Source organism: Phlebotomus papatasi, chromosome 5, assembly GCF_024763615.1.
Source record: "Phlebotomus papatasi isolate M1 chromosome 5, Ppap_2.1, whole genome shotgun sequence".
NCBI classification, from domain to species: Eukaryota; Metazoa; Arthropoda; class Insecta; order Diptera; family Psychodidae; genus Phlebotomus; species Phlebotomus papatasi.
The window spans coordinates 2,856,696-2,879,984 of NC_077226.1; the positions used below are offsets into that span (position 1 = coordinate 2,856,696).

General features: G+C 34.9%; 1 protein-coding gene across 15 annotated transcripts in view; it reads left to right on the top strand.

The window, feature by feature from the left end:
- LOC129808797 (calcium/calmodulin-dependent protein kinase type II alpha chain) overlaps positions 1–23,289 on the top strand; it is a 124,924-nt gene that overhangs the window by 59,933 nt on the left and 41,702 nt on the right. For all 15 annotated transcript variants that reach the window (XM_055858694.1, XM_055858691.1, XM_055858692.1 and 12 more), the window contains exon 10: positions 4,591–4,680. In XM_055858694.1, coding sequence (XP_055714669.1) covers positions 4,591–4,680 — 90 coding nt within the window. The remainder of the gene's footprint in view (positions 1–4,590; positions 4,681–23,289) is intronic.

A 23,289-nucleotide genomic window follows, 5' to 3' on the forward strand; every position in this document is an offset into this window, starting at 1 on the left:
AAACTGCGACCCGCGAAAAAATTAGCGCTCCACTAAAATTTGCGCCCCTGCGAAAATTCGCGAGAAAATACGCGCTCCGCGAAAAGCCTCGCAAGAATTAGTGCCCCACGGAAATCCGAGAAAAAATAGTGCTACGCTAAAATTCGCGCCCTTTGCGTAAATCCGCGAGAAAATACGCACAATGCGAAAATCTGCGCCACGCGGAAATCCACAAAAAAAAAATTCGCGCGCCGCGAAAAAATACACGCCCAGCCAAAAAGATTACGCTCCGCGAAAAGCATCGGGAAACTACGCACTCTGCAAAAATACGCGCTCCGCTAAAAACCGCGAAAAAATACTCGATTCAAGAAAAAATTCGCGCTCTGCGAAAATCCGCAAAAAAAACTGCGACCCGCGAAAAAATTGACGCTCCACCAAAATCCACACCCCTTCGAAAATCCGAGAAAATCCGCAGAAAAATACGCGACCCGCGAAAAAATTTGCGCCCCTGCGAAAATTCGCGAGAAAATACGCGCTCCGCGAAAAGCCTCGCAAGAATTAGTGCCCCACGGAAATCCGAGAAAAAATAGTGCTACGCTAAAATTCGCGCCCTTGCGCAAAATCCGCGAGAAAATACGCACAATGCGAAAATCTGCGCCACGCGGAAATCCACAAAAAAATATCGCGCCCCGCGAAAAAATACACGCCCAGCCAAAAAGATTACGCTCCGCGAAAAGCCTCGGGAAACTACGCACTCTGCAAAAATACGCGCTCTGCGAAAATACGCGAAAAAATACTCGATTCTAGAAAAAATTCGCGCTCTGCGAAAATCCGCAAAAAAAACTGCGCGACGCGCGAAAAAATTGACGCTCCACCAAAATCCACACCCCTTCGAAAATCCGCAGAAAATCCGCAGAAAAATACGCGACCCGCGAAAAAATTTGCGCCCCTGCGAAAATTCGCGAGAAAATACGCGCTCCGCGAAAAGCCTCGCAAGAATTAGTGCCCCACGGAAATCCGAGAAAAAATAGTGCTACGCTAAAATTCGCGCCCTTGCGCAAAATCCGCGAGAAAATACGCACAATGCGAAAATCTGCGCCACGCGGAAATCCACAAAAAAATATCGCGCCCCGCGAAAAAATACACGCCCAGCCAAAAAGATTACGCTCCGCGAAAAGCCTCGGGAAACTACGCACTCTGCAAAAATACGCGCTCTGCGAAAATACGCGAAAAAATACTCGATTCTAGAAAAAATTCGCGCTCTGCGAAAATCCGCAAAAAAAACTGCGCGACGCGCGAAAAAATTGACGCTCCACCAAAATCCACACCCCTTCGAAAATCCGCAGAAAATCCGCAGAAAAATACGCGACCCGCGAAAAAATTTGCGCCCCTGCGAAAATTCGCGAGAAAATACGCGCTCCGCGAAAAGCCTCGCAAGAATTAATGCCCCACGGAAATCCGAGAAAAAATAGCGCTACGCTAAAATTCGCGCCCTTGCGTAAATCCGCGAGAAAATACGCACAATGCGAAAATCTGCGCCACGCGGAAATCCACAAAAAAAATATCGCGCCCCGCGAAAAAATACACGCCCAGCCAAAAATACGCGCTCTGCGAAGATACGCGAAAAAATTTGCGCTCAACGAAAAGATTCGAGCCCTGCGAAAATCCGCGAAAAAATACGCGACCCGCGAAAATCTGCGAGAAAATTCGCGTCCCGTGAAAAAATTCACGCTCCACGAAAATCCGCGAAATAAAACGTGTTTTGGCTCACCACGTAGAGAGACAGAGAGTGATATATATAAAAAAAAAATTGAAAAAAGTAAAAATGTGAATTTTAGAAGCAGAGTTTCAATTTTTTTTAAATATTTTCTTACCTAGCGCCTAAACTAAAAGAGGTAATGAAGAATGAATGGTATTTTCGACTTTATTGGATCATAATTATCCTAGAAAATATTTTCGTATAATTTTTTTCGCATATATAAAAGAAAATACTGTTAGAGGGTTAAGCTACAAAGAGCAGCCGGACGGACGGACGGGAACGTTTTTTAGCCATCCGTTTATTGGCGATTAGAGGCCATGGGATTTTGGTAGGATTAGTTAGATGAGATTGTTAAGAATCTCACCTAATACATTCTCGTTTAATTGACAGCTGTCACCCGAATATCGGATCTAATTAAAATTATACTTGTGGTCTTTGTTATATTCCTCACTGTTCTCAATGCAATGTGCTGAAATAATTGAACTTTTACCCTATATTTTTATTTTTATTTTGTTTTCTTTTTTGTTTTTTTGTTTTCTCATCAATTTACTAAATGTCCCATAGACAGAATTTCTTCTAAAAGAAAAAAAAACACAAAAACATAAAAATCCTCTATGTTAAACCATTCTGCTCACCTTTTATTTTCTGCTTCATTTTCTGTAACCATCTCTGTATTTATTTATTTATTTATTAAATTTTTTTATCTAATTACATGTCACAAAATTCAGATAAACAATTCCACGCAACTAAATAAAAAGGGTTATACTCCATCGCTTAGCCGATATTCCTTGAGAAAATGACATTTCTGTTTGAATTTGGATAAATATGGCTCCAGCAGACATTTTGGATCAAGATAATTTCATGAAATCAAAATTCACTATCCCTTTCGCTCTTAATGACTAATGGATTGACTTATGCAAAAAGTTTAGGAATTAAAAGTGCCTGAATTTCGATTTTAATGGCTCCGGGGCACACCTTTTAAATCAGGAAAATTTCGTTAAATTAAAATTCGCATCCCTTTCTTTCTCACGAGTTTTGCTAATAGCTATCTCATTCCTCTGCATTTCAAATTTGATTGAGCTAAATTGAATTTGGAGTGATGTTTAAAGGAAGAAGAAGAGTGCAAAAGAATGATATAGAGATATACAAAGCACGTGAGAAAGAAAGGGATGCTAATTTCGACTTCATGAAATTTGCCTGATCTAAAAGGTGTGTCGGCGGAGCAATAAGAAATTTTTGGGGAAATTTTATGAAATTTTCCTGATTCAGATTTCACTCCAAATTCGATTTGATTTAAATTGAATTTGGTGTGAAGCTTAAAAGAAGAAGAAGAAGAAGAAAAGTGCGAAAGAATGGGATGGACTTATGCAAAAAAAGTTTGGGAATTAAAAGTGCCTGAATTTCGATTTTATGAAATTTTCCTGACTCAGGATTCACTTCAAATTCGATTTGAGCTAAATTGAATTTGGTGCGATGTTTAAAAGAAGAAGAAGAGGGCGAAAGAATGAGATAGACATTGTGCACAGTGAATTTAGAATTTCGATTTCATGAAATTAACATTTCTTTCTCTCTTAGAAACTTCTTCTTCTTGTTCTGAATGTCATGGCAAATTCAATTTAGTTTCTATCCAATTTTGATTCTGAAAGAATTAGATCGAAATTTGCAGATTTTGTGAGAAAGGGATTCGAATTTCGATTCAATGAAATTTTCCTGACTCAGGATTCACTTCAAATTCGATTTGAGCTAAATTGAATTTGGTGCGATGTTTAAAAGAACAAGAAGAGGACCTTGTGCACAGCGAATTTAGAATTTCGATTTCATGAAATTAACATTTCTTTCTTTCTTAGAAACTTCTTCTTCTTGTTCTGAATGTCATGGCAAATTCAATTTAGTTTCTATCCAATTTTGATTCCGAAAAAATTAGATCGACATTGTGCAAATCTTGTGTGAAAGGGACTTTGAATTTTGATTTAATGAAATTATGCTAAGCGATTGAGTAGAACTTCAACCAAAAAAAAAAAAGAAAATGTTTAAAGAAAATGAAAAAAAAAGAAATAGCTTAGGTCAAAACCATCTTTGCAATTTATTTTTCAATCACCGTCCAATATCACCAATAAATTTATGTCTATTTCTATATTTTTTTATTTCTATCACAAACTTCTTTTTACTTCAGCTTTCTAACCAAAAATAATTGAATAATTAAAAAAAGAAGAAAAAAAAAAACAGAAAAATCCATCTCTTGTCGTGTTTGTTATTTCATTGAATCTCAAATTGTTATAAAAATATTTTATTGCTGTTCCATATCTGTTAATATATTTTTTTATCTAAGCAAATTTGGTGAATTATTTTTTGTTTATTTCTTTTGTTTTTGTCAAATTTGTTTTCGCAATTTTTGCCTATTTTTTCGTCTTGTCAATTTTTCTTTTTCGGTTTACACTTTTTTCTTTGATTGACATTCAGAGAAATGCCACTAATTTTTGTCGAAAAAAAAAAACGAATTTTGATCAAATGATTAAAAACAAATTTCAATTTAGATTTTCACAACAAATGTCTATTTTTTTTTAAAGTAATTTTCTCTGAATGTACAATTTTTTTTTTCTGAATTTCGCAAAATTTATTTTTCTGTTTTTAAATCTATTTTATTACATTTTATTTATTTATTTAAAAATAAATTGTTATTTGAAAAAAAAAGAATGAAGAATACACTGACGATAGAATGAAATCTCTTATAACATTGATAAATTTTGTAAAATTAAACTAAAATCTCATTTATTTCTCTTTGTCCCTCCCCCTTCTTCCTCCCCACAAAAAAAAAAATGTGGGCGTGAACGTGAAAAATGCTGCGACTGAAGGCAAAAGCATGATCACTAAAAAGGGCGAAGGATCCCAGGTGAAGGAATCCACTGACTCTAGTACAACTATCGAAGATGATGATGTTAGAGGTGAGTTTAATTAAATTATTTTAAAATTCTCTTTTTATTATTGTTATATTGCAGATCTATATATACATTATATATATATAAATATATATTTCCTAAATATAAACTACTTTTGATGTTACTTCATCAGGCATCCATTTCCCTTCCATTTATAATCATAAAAACTTTTTCTTTACATAAACCAAATAGAAAAGAATAAAACAATTTGTGTGATTTTTGTTTCTTTTTTTTAACAATTTTTATTTAAAAAAAACTCTTTCAGGACGAATTTATTGTGCCAAATCATTTTTTTTGCAGAAAATTAAAAAAAAAATCAATATGAGCATCAGTCACATATACATGACAGTATTTATTATAATTATTTGTAGATTTACTATAAATATGTGTGTTAGAACAATATGTCCTGAAAGGGTTCACATGCCATTAATTTTCCATTTTAAGTGTTTCCTTCAGCGCAGAATCACATTGACAGTAAAATGATCACCGTATTTTTGTAAATTTACGCATTTTCTTTGCAATTATATCATTATCGGTGGCATTAAGTGAAAATAATATAAGAAATTTGATAGACGGTGAGCAAAAAGAAACTTTAACAGTAATTATTCGTACAGTTTCTTTTTGCTCACCGTTTATCGCATTTTCCTTTTATTTTATCAATTTTCTTACATTAATTTCAGGCTACTGTGAGTATTTTACAGTCAATGTAATTTTGCCCTCAACCTCAAACAAACAAAATAACTCAATGTTTTCATAACATTCCAAAAAAAAAAATAAATAAATAAAAAACAAAACAAAATAAGCATAGGGTAAGATGGAATAATTTGGAACTATGATACATCAAAAGACTTTTAGACAGCAAAAACGGCAAAAACAGTCTTAGCATAGGGTGAAAGGAACGTCTATTGACACTTTAAGAACTCGTGTCAGCACCTATTGACACCTTACTCTGTACCATTTGGGACAGGAAATTTGAACATCTCTGTTTATAGTAAAAGGTATATTACAGAAAAAAAACGTTATATTACTTATATTTTACTAGATACATTAAATAATTTTCAACATTTTGACAAAAGTATCAATAGGGGTTCCCTGTCGAACAGACGTTCCTCCGACCCTACACTGAGAAATGCTGAGAAAATCCAAAAATTTCCAAAATAGATATACAGTAGGTGCCAAAAGTTTGTTGCCCCATGTATATTTGGGAAAACATGTGCAAAAAAAAATGACAGAAAAAAATACATTTCGAATTTTTCACTTTCAAATTAGTTTACTGTTATCCGTAGATCTTATTTCTGTATTTAGGAAAAGTTTATTTAATTTTATTTCATATAAAAAAATAATTGTTTTCCCAAATTTGTTCATTATTCGTGAGTCAAAAGTTTGTTGCCTCATTTGAAGAGTTACTCAAAATTGTCAAAAAAAATATGCAACCAACTTCATGTAAAGGAAGGCCTTGATGTTTCGCACACAAAAATGATGTTCAACTTCAATGTTTTTTTTTCTGACTACCATGCAAACCGTATCGATTTTCCAGCTTTACCAAAAAAAAATCTCTAACTTACAAGGTTCATAATCCCACATCAAATAATTCAAGGGTATCCTCAGATTTTCTTCTATAGGAAAATGACAATTCAATGGCGTTTTGTGCGAAGTATCAATCGAGTCTCATTCTTCGTACACGATTCACGCGATTCACGTGTTCATTTAGCACCCCATTTTCACCGAAAATTTTGCAACTACTGGCCTCTACACATTGGGAGCAATTTTTGTCAAAAATTGCCCTCCCTCGCAGGGGCGAGGGAGGGTTTTCGACTTTTGCGCGCAAGATTCACTGTTTGCGCGCAATTTCTTTTCTTGCGCGCAAGCTCTATTTTTGCGCGCAAACTTTTTTACGCGAAGAACATTTTATTTGAGACTGAAGAAGGTAATACCATTCATTTTTCGACTTTTGCGCGCAAGATTCACTGTTTGCGCGCAATTTCATTTCTTGCGCGCAAGCTCTATTTTTGCGCGCAAACTTTTTTTATGCGAAGAACATTTTATTTGAGACTGAAGAAGGTAATACCATTTATTTTTCGACTTTTGCGCGCAAGATTCACTGTTTGCGCGCAATTTCATTTCTTGCGCGCAAGCTCTATTTTTGCGCGCAAACTTTTTTACGCGAAGAACATTTTATTTGAGACTGAAGAAGGTAATACCATTCATTTTTCGACTTTTGCGCGCAAGATTCACTGTTTGCGCGCAATTTCTTTTCTTGCGCGCAAGCTCTATTTTTGCGCGCAAACTTTTTTTATGCGAAGAACATTTTATTTGAGACTGAAGAAGGTAATACCATTCATTTTTCGACTTTTGCGCGCAAGATTCACTGTTTGCGCGCAATTTCTTTTCTTGCGCGCAAGCTCTATTTTTGCGCGAAAACTTTTTTTATGCGAAGAACATTTTATTTGAAACTGAAGAAGGTAATACCATTCATTTTTCGACTTTTGCGCGCAAGATTCACTGTTTGTGCGCAATTACATTTCTTGCGCGCAAGCTCTAATTTTTCGCGCAAACTTTTTTACGCGAAGAACATTTTATTTGAGACTGAAGAAGGTAATACCATTCATTTTTCGACTTTTGCGCACAAGATTCACTGTTTGCGCGCAATTACATTTCTTTCGCGCAAGCTCTATTTTTGCGCGCAAACTTTTTTTGTGCGAAGAACATTTTATTTGAGACTGAAGAAGGTAATACCATTCATTTTTCGATTTTTGCGCGCAAGATTCACTGTTTGCGCGCAATTTCTTTTCTTGCGCGCAAGCTCTATTTTTGCGCGAAAACTTTTTTTATGCGAAGAACATTTTATTTGAGACTGAAGAAGGTAATACCATTCATTTTTCGACTTTTGCGCGCAAGATTCACTGTTTGCGCGCAATTTCTTTTCTTGCGCGCAAGCTCTATTTTTGCGCGCAAGCTCTATTTTTGCGCGCAAACTTTTTTATGCGAAGAACATTTTATTTGAGACTGAAGAAGGTAATACCATTCAACAAAAAGGCTTCAGTTCCCGGTTTCTAGAAAAAACGTTTAGTTTCTCTGTGGATTCGTCTTTATTTACACAGTATATTTTGTTCCGAAAAAAAGTGGCACGTTTGGGGAAAAATTAGGTATTAAGGAATGGTTTTACGGAATATTTTTTGTTACTGGTATATACCTTATGTATAAATCGCCCTTCACATTAACATTTTCCTTAACATTGTCCCTCAATCTGAATTATATCTGGAACGTACGACTTTTTTCGGAACTAAGGAAGTAGTTAATTTGCTTTTACGAAAAAGAAAAACTATATATTAGTTAAATAGCTCTATTTAAATTATGTATATTACGTCATTTTATGTATTTGTTTAAAAAAAAATCTTTTGAAATCGTTGAAAATATCAAGAAAATATAAGTATACGTTGAATTTACAATATCTAAGGCCAACACATTCTTATAAAACACTATCTTAATTATTTTATAATAAGGTTATGTAGGTTTTGCACACAATTTAGATTTTCAATCTTTTAAATTTCAATCTTCCAAATTTTGTAAAATCAAATCCATTTTTCTAAAATTAATGAACTTTTCTTCTAAATTCAGTCCTATTTATTATAGATAGATATTGGGTTTTAGTAGCAGGATTTTTTTTTAAATAAATGAAATATATGATAATCTCTTCTTATCCGCTATAGAATTGATTTCATCATCATCATCATTTTCAACCACTTATCGCTATCGGGGCGCGAGTTGGACTGATTTTTAAAAATAATTTATTTAATTAATAATAATATTAATTATTATTATTATTATTCATCTCAATATGAAAAAACGTAAAAGATAAATGCTGCGCTCATCTGCGCGCATAAAATTTACTTTGCGCGCTACGTCGTAAAAATCAGCTTGCGCGCAGCGCGCATAAATGCGCGCACTCCGTGCGTAGATTCCTACTGGAGAGACGAGTGACAAAAAGCCAGCGATACCGTGGGACGGTTGGTAAGGGGTTATCATTTTTTGCACATCCCAATACCATGTGACGACGGCTCTCCTTAGGATGTCTATCCTCACGCCGCTCGAGGGCAGATGGAAGGCCACCAAATCGATGCCGTTTTCACACGTTTCCTCCCCTCAGCTTCCTGGTCAAGTCCATTCCCAAGTGGCAAAAATTTACTATAGTGAAAAAATGAGGTAAAAGACACGTTTGTTGCACGTCACTCAAGTTACTTCAAGTTGCAAAGAGCCGAGGAAACATTATGACCTAAATATAACGTTTTGACTACTTAAACTATTAACGTCAGACTTTCTGTGTTATAATAACGTATGTTTTTCGTCGTTTTTCTCTCAAAATATTACGTAACTATATTGATGGATTTACGACTGTGGGATAATACGATGATTTTAGGGTCGGATTTGCAGTCGGGCAAAGAAAAATGCAGGTGATGTTTTCTTGCTTCAAACGACGACGTTTCGATTTAATTTTAAATCTTCATCAGGCCCTGACAATTTAATACAAATTACAATTAAAATGGAGACTAAAATGAGAGAATTATGACAATAAATAATTGATAGGATAGGGGTGCTCACAATAGGGATAGAACTAACTCACATGAGCAAACTTTTACACCTATGTCAGCATATTTAGAAAATCCACGCCAACAAGCATCAGGGCACAACAGAATCACAAAAAACACAAGCACTTTAACTTTATCTAGGGCGTTGTCTCCTCGCCGTCTCCCAGATGACTGAAGAGTAATATCCACTGAGTTGGGAACCCTCTACTCTCAGATTCACACAACCAGGGTCCCGGAGCCGGTTGTGCCGTTGGATGTACGCCATCTCCATCCAGTCCAGATGGCGGGAAATTTTGGCGCAATCAAGAATCTGGGTCTCCTCGAAATTGAATGTGTGATCATGCTCTCTCACATGTCGCACGAGAGAGGTAGACTCCTTAGAGACATCTTTCAGAGAAAGTTTGTGCTGCTTGATTCTGCTGATGAGCTTCTGGGAGGTGCGTCCCACATAAATCTGCCAACATTGGCAGGGAATGCCGTAGATCACGTTGGATCTACTCATCTTGTCTGTTCTGTCCTTGAGCTTGGTGTATAGGGATCTCGCTGTATTCGGGGTTTTGAAACTGAGGATAATGTTTTGGGAGAAACTTCTGATCGTCTTCTTGATATTCTCACTTAGACCTGGAGCATAAGTCATTGAGAAATATCTTCTTTCTGGTGGTCCATTGTCAATCCTCCGGCCATCATTGTGTGTGTGTGTGTGTTATAGGTGGCTATCAACTTTCGAATCAGCTGATTTGGATAGCCATTTTGTATTAAAGTGTTGGTGATCTGCGACGTGGCATCAAAGTCTGTATCACTCGTGAGCGAAAACACTCTGTGTATAAATCCCTTAGCAGTGTTTAACTTCTGGGAGTGGGGATGTGTTGAATTGTAATTAACAATCCTCCCTGATGCAATTGGTTTTTTATACCAATAAGTTGCCACAGTACCATCGTCTCTTCTCCTCACAAGTACATCCAAATACGGAATGCTCCTTTCCTTTTCCCTCTCACAAGTGAATTGGATTTTTTCATGAATGCTATTGAAAACATCTAGTGTGTGAGCAATATCTTCTGTTTTCACAATAAGAAACAGATCATCAACGTACTTGGCAATTAGTCTCGGCGGAGAATCGAGTTTGTCACAGGCAGCCTTTATCACGAAATCCATGACCAGGGCCCTTATTCTGCTGTGAAACGCAGATTTATCACTAATTTCGTGATAGTGCTTGTGTGTGTGAGGCTGGCTTCGGCCCACATTAAATGAAATTGTGAACAAAATAATCACTGTAAAGCACACAAACACCTTTCACGAGACTAAAATTGTTGTCCTTTGACTTACCAACTAAGAAAATTCGCGATAAACTCTGGAAAAATCCGTCAACTACATTTAACTCCACTGCAGTTGTCAATCTTGAGCACACTCTTGTTTTCGCTCGCACTCTCTCATTCGCTCTTTGGCTGCGTGATGAAATTTCAAAATAATTACCGTTGGACATTCTATTTCATAAATTTGGCCAATTTTAATAAGTTTTCTTGCAACTTCTGTGCCAAGCAAGAGAATTAAAATTTTCAATGATTTTCTCTTTTAATCTATAGTTTTCACTATGTGTTTCTGTAAAACCTCGAGAAATCACAGGCAAGGGGGAAATATTAAGTTGGAAATGGTGTACAAATTTTGAAAGTAATTCATATAAATTATGAATTGTCGCAAATATTTTAGACGGATGTGACAGAATTGGTATTCATAAATTTAGCAGTACTTTTTTCACAGCATGAAACTTATGCTCTTGAGTATGTCGCTGGAAAAAAAGAAGAAAAAACACGGAATTGTAGAACGAAGTTTTGATGGGTATTGTTTATGAGTGATTGGTCTGAAATTTCGTAGATTTTGTGAAAGAAAATTTGTTTTCCCGGAGTAAGTAGTCAGATCGAAGCATCTACCGTCGCCACCATCGCAAAAGTTAATTACAAAGTCACCCATCCGGCAAATTTTGCTGAATTCTGTAGAATTTACTCTGTCTAAGATGGTTCCGATGGTTCCGATCATTGCATTGTATGAAAATACAATATTATAAATTTTCGCCATTTTCCACAAGGTATTGTTCTGTTAAAATAAGCTTGGCTTATTTTCTTTGAAATTATTTATCAACTTGGTGGAATTAACCATGATTTCCATAGTTTATATTTTAGATAAAAAATGAACACGGATTTGACCTTTGACTCCTTCTCCTTTATTTACAAAATAACAATGTTGTTTACAAAACATATTGTCACAAATTAGGACTTTACTTTGAACATACATTAACGTTGAAATCGAAACATAACTACTAATAGGGAACTTATATGGAAAATTGGAAAACTTTGAATTATATATTTCTTAAAATTAATAGAAAGAATATTAATAACTATTTCTTTGCGTTAAACAGCAATTTTCCACCTCAAATGCATTTAATTTTTCATCTCGGGACCTCCAGGAGCTCGCGAGATAAAATTTGCGTGATTTTTAAAATAACAGACATTTTCACGATTTTTCCTCACTACTACACATGCTATGTCGCTGAAAGCGCCAAATCTCCACGCACACAGAGCCAAAGCTCTGTATATGATGTGTATTTGCATCACGCAAAATCGTGATTTTTAGGCGTGATAAGCTCCGTTTCAACAGCAGAATAGGCCCACAGATCAGCCAATGCAGGTGAGAGACAGTTGTCCATAGGCATACCTTCGACCTGCTCATAGAAATTATCCCGATATTTGAAATAGCCACTTCTCATAATCAGTTCGATTAGTTCAATGAAAAGTGGGAGGGGGATATCAGTGTGAGGTGAGATAGAATCCCACTTACTACGGATTGTATCTATGGCCAGCTTCCTTGGTATATTCGTGAAAAGGGACACCACGTCAAAACTAACCAACTCTTCATCTGAATTGACGGCAAAATTCCTGACACGATCCACAAACTCGAAAGAATTACGAAGGTTATATGGAGAGTCGTATGTGCTATTCTTCAAAATTCGACTACAGAATTTGCTAAGTTGATAGGTGGGTGTCCCTATACAACTCACGATAGGGCGAAGAGGATTGCCCTGTTTGTGGATTTTAGGTAATCCATATATGCACGGTGGAAGAGCTTTATAGGTGATGAGAGACTTCTTAGTATATTCCTCTATGTGTTGGTGTCTATAGAGTTTATTAACCAAGTCATTGTTCTTCGTTTGGTAATAAGACGTCATGTCCTTTTTCAAAAGACGATATATTGACGTGTCATTGACCAAGTTATCCATTTTTTCGAAGTATTCATCCCTCTTCATAATGACGATTTTTCCCCCTTTATCAGCATTAGTCACAATCAAACCCGGGTGCTCCTTAAAGAACTTCCCAGTTACCTTAGAGAGCTCCGTTAAGTGTCGATTGGTGCAAGTAATGGGTGGACGTCTGTGAAGAAAGTTCTTCATGTGATTCGTAATCCGTGATCTCAAAAGATTCCTATCATCCTCTGTGTCAGCAGTATGAGATATAACATCTTCTATCTCTGCAATAAGTCTTGGAAATGGAATGTCACTGTTTTTTTTCGAAAGGTATCCCCATTTTTGGACCAAGCCCCAGTAACTCCACTACTTTTGTAGGTATAGGGGTGTCAGTCATGTTAACCACCCAATCTTCTGTCTTGTTCTTGACATAGTGATTATTGGCTTTCTTATAGAGTTTTTCCAATTTCCTGTTTAGAGAGATCGTCGTCTCCTTGACCAATTTCTTGAAGAAAATCGCCTGACTGTCCAAAAGATCATCAACGATATTGGAGTGCAATGACCTCAAATCGTTGTGTAATTTACTCCATTCACCATCCAACTGTTTAATTGCCCAATGTGTTTGTTGAATCTCAAAATTGAGAACTTTCCTCTTGAAAGAGGTCAACGTACTTTCAATCTGGTTTAGGAACGGTGTATTTTCTGTGAGTGAGTCATGTAAGCCTGCGAGATAATTGGAGACATGTGCAGGGGAAAGGCCCAGTCTCCTACAACTACACAAGAAGTGCTTCCTAGACAACATCTTGGCGCGTTTTTTGTTAATGGACGCTATCCTTCTTAGAGCATTGGCTGTTTCCGTGCTAAGAGTGTTCTGAATGATTCTGTAGAGGGAAGGCATTGTGGCTGTGACGTCAAAAAAATTTGTGTCCGAGAAACTCAATATATTGATGGATTTACGACTGTGGGATAACTATTATATAATTACGTAACTATTCGTAAGAAAATTTACGTGCAAATAACGTAATTTTGTCACCTCTCTCCTTCAATACTCTCAGCCCAATAAGTAGAATATCTGCAGCTTTTTAAACGTTTAGAAATGACAATATAAGAATATTAGGTTATATAATAGCTTAAAAAATAAGTAAAATGTAATATTTGATTGTCTTGAATTTAATAAATGTGTGATAAAATTTTTCGTTCTTGCAAATAAATTGCAAGCGAATTATTTTCTTAGAGTATTTCTACTTTTATATTAAAAATTAAAATTTTATTCAAAATTATTGTTTGCATTTAAATCAAATTTAAATAGATGATCTTACTTAAACATAATATAATAATACGAAATTTTAAAATTCAGTAATAAAATAAATATTCGAAATAAGGTAAAGTACCCTTACTCGACCGGGTTCCTCTATTCGACCGGTGGGTTAATTTTTGATTATTTGATGGTGAATTTCATCAATTTCTATGAATTTGTCACTGATTCGTATTATTTACAGAATAATTGACCTATTAATGTTAGATCATACACAAAATATTATAGCAAATATAATTAAATTGAATAAATAAATCTACCGGTCGAATAGAGGAACCGGTCGAATAAAGGGTACTTTACCTTACATCATAGAATAACTATCAGTGATACTTATTATGCTGTTATCAACCTTCTGAGTCAAAACCCTAGATCTCCCAGTAGCATTTTTTAGAGATGGTCGTGCATTATCACAAAACATTTTGACGATTTTATGTATATCCTGTAGAGATTTTCTATAAAAATTTGGCAATTACCGACGTAGATTCATTCCGGTAGTATCTCTGGACAATTTCCCTCCTTTTAACATTTTGTAATTTGCAATTTTTAACCTAAATTATAAATTATTAAAGAAAAAAAAACAGACTATTTCTTGTTATTTATCATCACTCTTATACACAAGTAATTACCATAGACAACTGTTAGAAATGTCCAAAACCTACCATTTGCCTTTCAAATGACATAACCTCAAAATATAGCCGGTTTATTTCAAGTTATTTGCATATTTTTGACCATTTTGAGTAACTTTTCAACTGAGGCAACAAACTTTTGACTCACGAATAATGAACAACTTTTGGAAAACAATTACTTTTTTTTATATAAAATAAAATAATTTTGTTTTTGAAAAATATAAGTAAGATCTTGGAATTACAGGCAACTAGGGTAAATGTCGTAATTCAAAACCATTTGCAGACATTTTAACTTTGACAGAAGATTCAACACATTAAGTTCATATTTTTTCTGAAGAGAATTACATAAATTTGCTCCTTGACTCTTCTAGAATGTTACTGTTTAGTGAAAATTATTTAAATATAATTTAAAAACTTGTTAAATACAAGAAAAATACGTGAGTGCAAAATGCTGCAATTGGAAACAAATTAATCCAAATGGAGACAAGGGAAAGTTTCTAATTGGAGACAAACAGTGTAAGTGAAACCGCGACGAAAGACTTCCAAAACCCTGTTGAGTTGCTCTTGAGTGCAGGATTTCTTCTTATTCCTGGTCTTTTCTCATTTCACAAATCATTTTTTCGGAGTTTCCTTTTGGAGCATCTGCAGACACTTCAGAAAAAAAACCCTTTTTCTTCCCGAAATAGGTAATTATTTCATTTGAAAACTTCACGTACCGTTAACAATGAAGATTACCACTTAATTTAACAAAAATTATCCAGAAATATGACACAAATGTTAAAAAAAAAACGAATAAACACCAGTCACTTTTATTGTGTTTTTCATTGGAAAACATGGTCGATCGATGAAAAATTCGACATTGAAAAAGTACACTTTTAATTTTTTCTGAGAAATTAACAAATTAAAATTTGTGAATATGAATGGATTTGCACTTTATTTTGGAGCAAAATTAACTAAATAATGAAACTGTGTTATAGAAAATATATAAATAAAAATGTAATACTGTAATTTATCATGAAAAAAAATATGTTTCCATTTGGAGTAGCGAAAAGTGTCCATTTGCAGCAGGTTTTGAATTAGCCTAATTCGCAAAAAGAAAAATTCGAATAAGTATTTTTTTTTCTATAATTTTTTGCACCTGGTTTTTTGTGAACATACATGAGGCAACAAACTTTTGACACCTACTGTATTTCCAAATTACTCCATCTTACCCTATTTTGCATTTGTTCATTTGGATCTAAAACCGTATCAAATGCTTCTTCACATTTTTCCTTTGTTTGTCTCTCTGCCTCTTTAGACATTCCTTCTAATTTTATTATTATTTTTTTTTCAAATTTTTTGGAAAAAAAACAATATTTAGCAAAAAAAAACAATTTTTTTTTTTTTTTTAAATTGTATCCTTCATATTTTAGATATCACTAGGGGAAAGTACTGTCCCTTAGAACGTTCATGCCTTCGAATAATGTGAATTTACTTTTAGTCTTCCTAAGACACACATTTTTATTAAATATTTAGATAAATTGCTGATAATTATGTGAAAATCATGTGGAAATCTCTTAGGAAGACTAAAAGAAAAATCAGATTATTCAAATGCATGAACGTTCTAAGGAAGACTACTTTCCCCTATATCTGCTATAATTTTCAATGTTTCCAATTAAGTATATTTTCTATTTATTTATTTTTTGTAATTTTTTTCTTATTTTATTTTCAAAAAATTCTAATAAGTTTAGTAAAATAGTAAAAAAAAAAAAAAACCATTTGAGGGTCGATTAGTGGGGATGCTTTCAATATCCCCTCCTCTCAGGAAAAAGGCATCAAAGTGGAAGCTTAGTAGAATAATATTATACTGCAAATAAAACCAGATATTTGAGATAGACAAATTGCAGGAGAATTATCTACATTTTCATGATTCACATATACATATCAATATTTACCACAATTATTTGAGACTTTGTCATAAATATGTTCATAAGTACAATATGTCTTTATTCAATAATACAATATAATACATTATATACTTTGTTCAGACTTAGACCGAGAAATTACCTAAATACAGAGGCCTTAAAGTTTAAAATTTTGAAATATTCATATTTTGACGATCTTTATTTTCTAATCCTGAATTTTAAAACCTAAATGAAATGCCTCAGTAACTATTTAAAATCGTTGAAGCTTTTATTTTATATATTTATTTATTCTTCTGTTTTCTTTGCGAAAACAGGTTTTCAGATCCTCAAATAATATGGTGTTATAAACAAAAACATCACTTTTCTTTTTGTTTTGTTTGTTAGATCTCATTGCCTATCGATAGCTCTGCCTTTTTTTGTGATGGTTTCGATAAAAGAAGCTCCTCGTAGTTCTGTATTCATGAAAGTTTCAAAATTTTGAACTTGAAGCCTCTGTATCCAGACAATCGCTTGAGCTAGGTTGGATTTTATATATTATTATTATTATTATTATTATTATTTATTTATTCACTCTCCAAAAAATATCTACAATGTACAGTATTGCGTCCACCGGCGTCTTAGCGTTGGTGACCAACCTCCAGAGGCAAACGGTGAAAATCCTCTTTCATAGGTTGTATAAGCTGAAAATTTATGGAACTCTCATGATAAAAACCCCATCATTACAAATGACTGAAGTTTTTTTTTTTTAACAATTTCGTTTTGAACTGTACATTGAGAACAATGGAGGGAAGTTTAGAGTTATGAAATATGTTATGAAAAGGTCTTGACATCAGCTACAACATACAGTAGACTCTCTTAAATTTGGGCTTTTGGGACCAAAATGTCAGCCGAATTAGACAGAAATTCGGGCGATAAACGTTTTGAAATGCAACGATTTTTTATTCATGTGCATATAGATATTGAGTTTACACACTCATTATATTGTAAAGGAGAATGGTCAAAAGTATATGGGCGCTGGTCCCGGAATCGCCACAAACGAGAGTAGGCGCATTTTGTAGGTACTGATATAAGATTGAAAAACTGCCGGGACCCAGGACGATAAACGCTGGGAGTCCTTTCTAAAATGGCCTTTATCCTTCCGAAAAGTCGCTGTTTTGACAACGAATTACGCAAGAACTGCTAAAGCGATCTTGATGAAATTCGGTATAGGGTCAGTGTATGACTTAAAGTTTTTATCCATGCATACCACCCCCTCCCTCCACCCTCCGTTCTGATAGCCCCCATACAAAATGGGGTCACTTTACCTTATAACTCCTTTCTAAGACGATGTAGAAAGCTGAAATTCAACAAGGGAACAAAGCTTAGGGAAGACTTTTAAACCATGTATAATATCTCCCTCCTCTGTCCCCCTTTCTGGTAGCCCTCATACAAAATGAGAGCATTTCACCTTATAACTCCTTTCTGAGAAAAGATAGAAAGTTGAAATACAGCATGGTAACAAGGCTTAAAGAAGACTTTTTAACCATACTGCCCAAACTCTTCGTCCATCACCCCTTCTGGTAGCCCCCATACAAAATAAGACTATTTTACCTTATAACTCCTTTCTAAGAGGAGGCAGAAAGCTGTAGTTCGACTAGATGTCTATAAATGCATATAAAATCTAGAAAATTATTGTTAACGTTATTAGTTATTCATTTTTTCATTCTTTTATAAACTAACTACTTCTTCTCAGAAAGGAGGTCAAAATGCTCTCATTTTGTATAGGATTACTAAAAGGGGTGGTATAGGAGCGGGTTAACATGCATGGTTGAAAAGTCTTCTATAAGTATTGTTCCCTTGTCGAATTTCAGCTTTCTACCTCCTCTTAGAAAGGAGTTATAAGGTAAAGTGACCCCATTTTGTATTAGGTCTACCAGAACGGAGGGTGGAGGGAGGGGGTGGTATGCATAAATAAAAAGTTTAAAACATACACTGACCCTATACCGAATTTCATCAAGATCGCTTTAGCAGTTCTTGTATAATTCGTTGTCAAAACAGCGATTTTTCGGAAGGATAAGGGCCTCTTTTACAAGGACTTCCAACGTTTATCGTCCTGGGTCCCGGCATTTTTCTCAACCTTATATCAATATCTTTAAAATGCGTCTACTCTAATGTTTGTATGAAGATGAACCAGCGCCCATATACTTTTGATCATTCTTCATCATTGTGAAAAATAGTTTTTATGCATTAGAACTGTTCCTCCATGGTTTAGAACATTGATCCCAGAACAAAAGTTGTTACCTATACTAATGTCTATCCAATGACATAGGTCCCGTTCGTGGCGATTCCGGGACCGGATTTGACCATTCTCCTTTCATGAAAATCCCTCAATAATGTAAAATCACATGCAAACGAAACCAAAAACCCAAAATTTAGATCGCTATGTTAATTAGAACTGGAGATAGAGGCCGGTCAATATTCGAACTTTGACCCTGATTCGGCTCCGTTCAGCTAGAGAGCCGAAGCAAGAGGAAGAGAATAGTCCGAATCCGGTCAGACTATTCCCTTGCTCTGATAATAATATTCTTGGGAATTCTGGGGAATTCGTTCTCCTTTCGGGCTGACTCTCGGCTGTTTTCACGGCCTCTAGTAACGGCTCTTTCGAGCCAGCGGGCTTAAGGCAGTGATGCCCCCTTGTGTAGGCTACCCCCGGGGGTGCCTCGAGAGAGTTTTTAATTCGAGATAGGGAAATAAATTTCCTAATCTCGCAGTCCGGCAAATAAATGCCTCTGGAGAATAAATTCCTCAACAGGAATTTACCCAAGAAATATCCTTGAAAATCTGCCCTCGATCGTAAGGCTCCTTGAGGAGAAGCCGTTGTCCTTATGGCAGTTGGGAGCCAATTGGCCGCTGATAGATTTTAGGCAGAGTATTGCCGATTAATCTGGCCAATGGGAGATGCAATCTGTAAATAAGCACTACTTACTTTCGTGCTGCTGAACTGAAGAAAAACTCCGATAGCTGGGATATTGCAATCTGATTTATTATTAAAAATTTTCACCCTTTTATACAAAAATCACTTTCTCCCACTTTCACTTGACAAATTCTATGTGCGTCATTACCAAAAGTGCAATTCTTAATTGTAACAGAAAAAATTTGCTGACCGCTGCTGACACAGAGTGTGAATGCACTAGAGTCATTGACTTTAGCCGATCAGTTGTCTTATTGACCTGATTTTTCTTTGTCTTTAAATGCTATTTTCTTGTAAACTAGTGGACCAAATGATGTTAGGTTTAGCTTATGGGATTCCTTAATATCTCTATAATGGTGTGTTTATCCTATTTTTCTACTGTATATTCCCATTTCTCTACAATATCCTCGTAAAGTTAGGCTAATTTTGATGTTTTTATGATGAAATGACTCGTAAGACTAAAGAAAAACTTAAATATTTACTATAATTTTGTTATCTAAGTTGATCCTTTTCTTGTAATATTGTAATTAAAGGACCCAAAAATTAGTTGGTATAGTTTAAATATATAAAATATTAAGGAAAGTCTTAGAAATTAGCCCATAAAAATTGTCAATTTTATGAATTTTTGGTGTAAAATTGGCTCAAACTATCCCCTAGTTTTTGGCTAAACTATAATGCTTTAAGATGTAAAATCGTACTTGACTATTAGTTTGTATCTCTAAAAAGTTGGTAAGAGTCCTTAAATCCTTTCATGATATTTCATATCCTCAAAAAGCATAGGTAACCTTTTGCGTGTTATTAGAATTTTCGTCTTCGAATAGGCCAAAATATAAAAAAGTTTAAAGTGAAAATTTTAGTATCCTTGCAAGGAATAAAGGATTCTTACATATCAATACTAGTAATTTAATATCTCTAAAGGGGTCCCGGTCAAAATCCCGAACGCCAAAATCCCGAAAGCCAAAATCCCGAATTCCTAAAAGTGTCACAGCTACTCCCACGATTGTACCCGCGCTTGCTGGAGGCAAAGGGAAATCTTCTGTGTCTTAGGAAATTATTCTAAACATTTTCCTCCATATAATTTCATTCCTTTCAGGATTTTGAAAATTCGGGATTTTGGCTTTCGTGATTTTGGCTTTCGGGATTTTGGCTTTCGGGATTTTGGCTGCCACCGTCTCTAAAGTACCCTAAAATGTATTAAATTTGATTTTTCGGTCTTATCTACCTAAAAAGTGGGAGTTACAAATTTCACTAATTTAATAGTAATTGAAGGTGCATGTTCATTTTGAACAGACCCCTTATAGCTCGGGTCAGGGGTTATGGATCGACTTAAGTATTTTTTTGTTTGATAGGTATAATCAGCAGCTACAACATACTAAAATTTCAGCCCGATTGCATAAAGGAATTTTTGAGTTATGTAACTTAAAAAATTGGTAAATATTCTTTTTAAAAATAGCGCCCCTGGCGGTAGTTTTACGAACTTGCGATGTTAGAAGGGGAAGTGGCATTTCACGAGAGCTTTCCAAAAAGCCCCCATTTTTTTTTAAATTCTGACAATTAGAACCGGAGTTATGGCCATTTTAAGAATTTTTTTTTTGGACCCTTATAGCTCGGGTCAGGGGGGTTGGGGGACCTTAAATTTGGAACTGATCGAAAGGCCTAAGGCCCAGCTATAACATACTAAAATTTGAGCTAGATCGATGCCATAGGGGCGGAGCTATTGAGAAAACAAAAAAAAGGGGTATTCAAAATGACAGAAAGAGGGTCAATGGACCAAGTTACCATTTTCACTCGATATATAAGTTTGCTGAAAATCGTAAGTAAATATCTTTCTTAGTTCGGAAAATATTAAGCTAAAAAGAGCGGCCGGTCGGGAACGGTTTTTTTTTTGCCGTTTTAGACGGTTTTTAGTTTGTGGTATTGATCGAAAGCCCTAAGACCTAGCTATAACATACTAAAATTTGAGCCCGATCGATGCCATATGGGCTGAGCCATTGAGAAAACAAAAAAAGGGGGGTATTCAAAATGGCGGAAGGAGGGGTGGGGGGTGGGGGGTCAATGCATCAAATTGCAATTTTCACCCGATATATAACCTTTGCCGAAAACCGCAAGTCGATATCTCTTTTAGTTCGGGAGATATTAAGCTCCAAAGAGCGGCCGGACGGACGGACGGGAACGGTTTTTAGCCATCCGTGATTAGGATCAGGATCAGGATCCGTGATCATTCGTGATCAGGAAGTGTCAAAACACATTCTGGCAAAGTTTGGGGCCAATCGGAGGACATGAGATATTGTTAGGATTATAGTAGGTGAGATTGTTAAGAATCTCACCTAATATTTCTATCGGTCGACTTGAGGAACCCAGGGTGGTCGACTCGAAGATGCTTTGCCTTACTACTCTGAAATCGATTTTAGAATTGTACCTTCAGATAACTTTTTCACGGAGTCGTTTTTTTTTGGCAAATTACCTATATTTGTATTTTATTGAATGTTACTGAAGCTACAAGAATCCTTTTGGTGATCATTGTACGTTTCTTGGTACATGACATATCCCTATGTACTTACCCTTACATTTTTTAATATTTTTGACAAATTTATCATATAAAAAAATTCTAAATTTATCATATGACATTGTCATACTGTTACAGAATATCCCTACAGGTGTGTCGTGTGTAACCGGTCACAGGATAGTTCATTTTCATTTCCTGTGTACACATGCACATATAACCTTAAAATTATTTTAAATGTAACCGTTGAGCACTCGTCCGGATTGAGCCGATCCGGATTAGAGACCGAGGACACTGTACTGTACACTACGGAAGATAGTATTTAAATATCTGGTTTTATTTGCTCATAATATGATCTTTAAAAACATTGAGATGCATTTTTATGTGTGATTCTTACATACCTTCTAATACTGAAATTAGAATATCGAAAGCTCTGGAGAAAATTGAGTCTTTTTTTTGGTTTTGATGGATTTGGAGGATTTTCTCCGGATCAGTCTCAAAGTCACAGGGTAGGATGTTTGGAGATTTCCACAAGGGTATCTTACTTCTTTCAAAAGAGGCTCTTAAAATTATGCACGGGCTTAGATGCAAAGTTTCAGGCCTCTCTCTCTATCATGTTTTTGTTTTTTGATAAATTCAACTTGACAAATTGAATTTCCAATGTAAGAATCACACCTTTCTAGGGTGATCTAAGTTTTTTTTAATACCTCTTCAATGGTTTTTTTTTGCAGAGGTATGATAAGAGCTCTACTGCAATAAAATTTGCCTTCTTACAGCTCGAATATAAGCAAATAATAATAATTATAGTAAGAACTGCTATAATTATATCTCTGGCGTTCATAATCGCAAACTGAGCTCTTGTCTACTATTTTTCTTCTGTTATTGCCCTCTTTTTTTTTGCACATTAACCAAATATATATCACAAATATTTGTCTCTTTCCTCCTCTGTCCGTGTGTGTGTGTGTGTCTGTACTTTTGGTGTGAGCATTTGCTAAATTTTCATTTTTTCACAAAAACAAAAAAAAAAAGAAAAACAGAACAAAAAAAAAGTCAGAAAATTATACTAAACTCGCAACACAATCTTCCAGCCTCTCCTCCATCTCGTAGTGTTGTCTCGTAGAAGAAGCTCTATATTTTCTTTTTACAAAAAAAAAACCAATAAAAGAATCAAAAACAACCAACAAAATAAATATTATTATTAATCAAAATATTATTCATAGGTATAATTACTAAATAATTAATTGCAGAGTATATATTTTCAAAAAAAAATTAATTTACTATCCAAGAAGTAAGAAAAATAAGAAAAAAAGAATATATTTTCTATGAAAATATCTTTTTTTTTTAAACAAAATCCCTTTTCTCCTTAAAATATATTAATAAAATAGTATAAAATATCATTTTATTTCTATCACTATTTTTTTCTATTTCTTTTTTTCATTTGAATCCAAAAAAAAAAAAACAAACAAAAAAACAAACTCTAAACTGCATATTGCAAAATG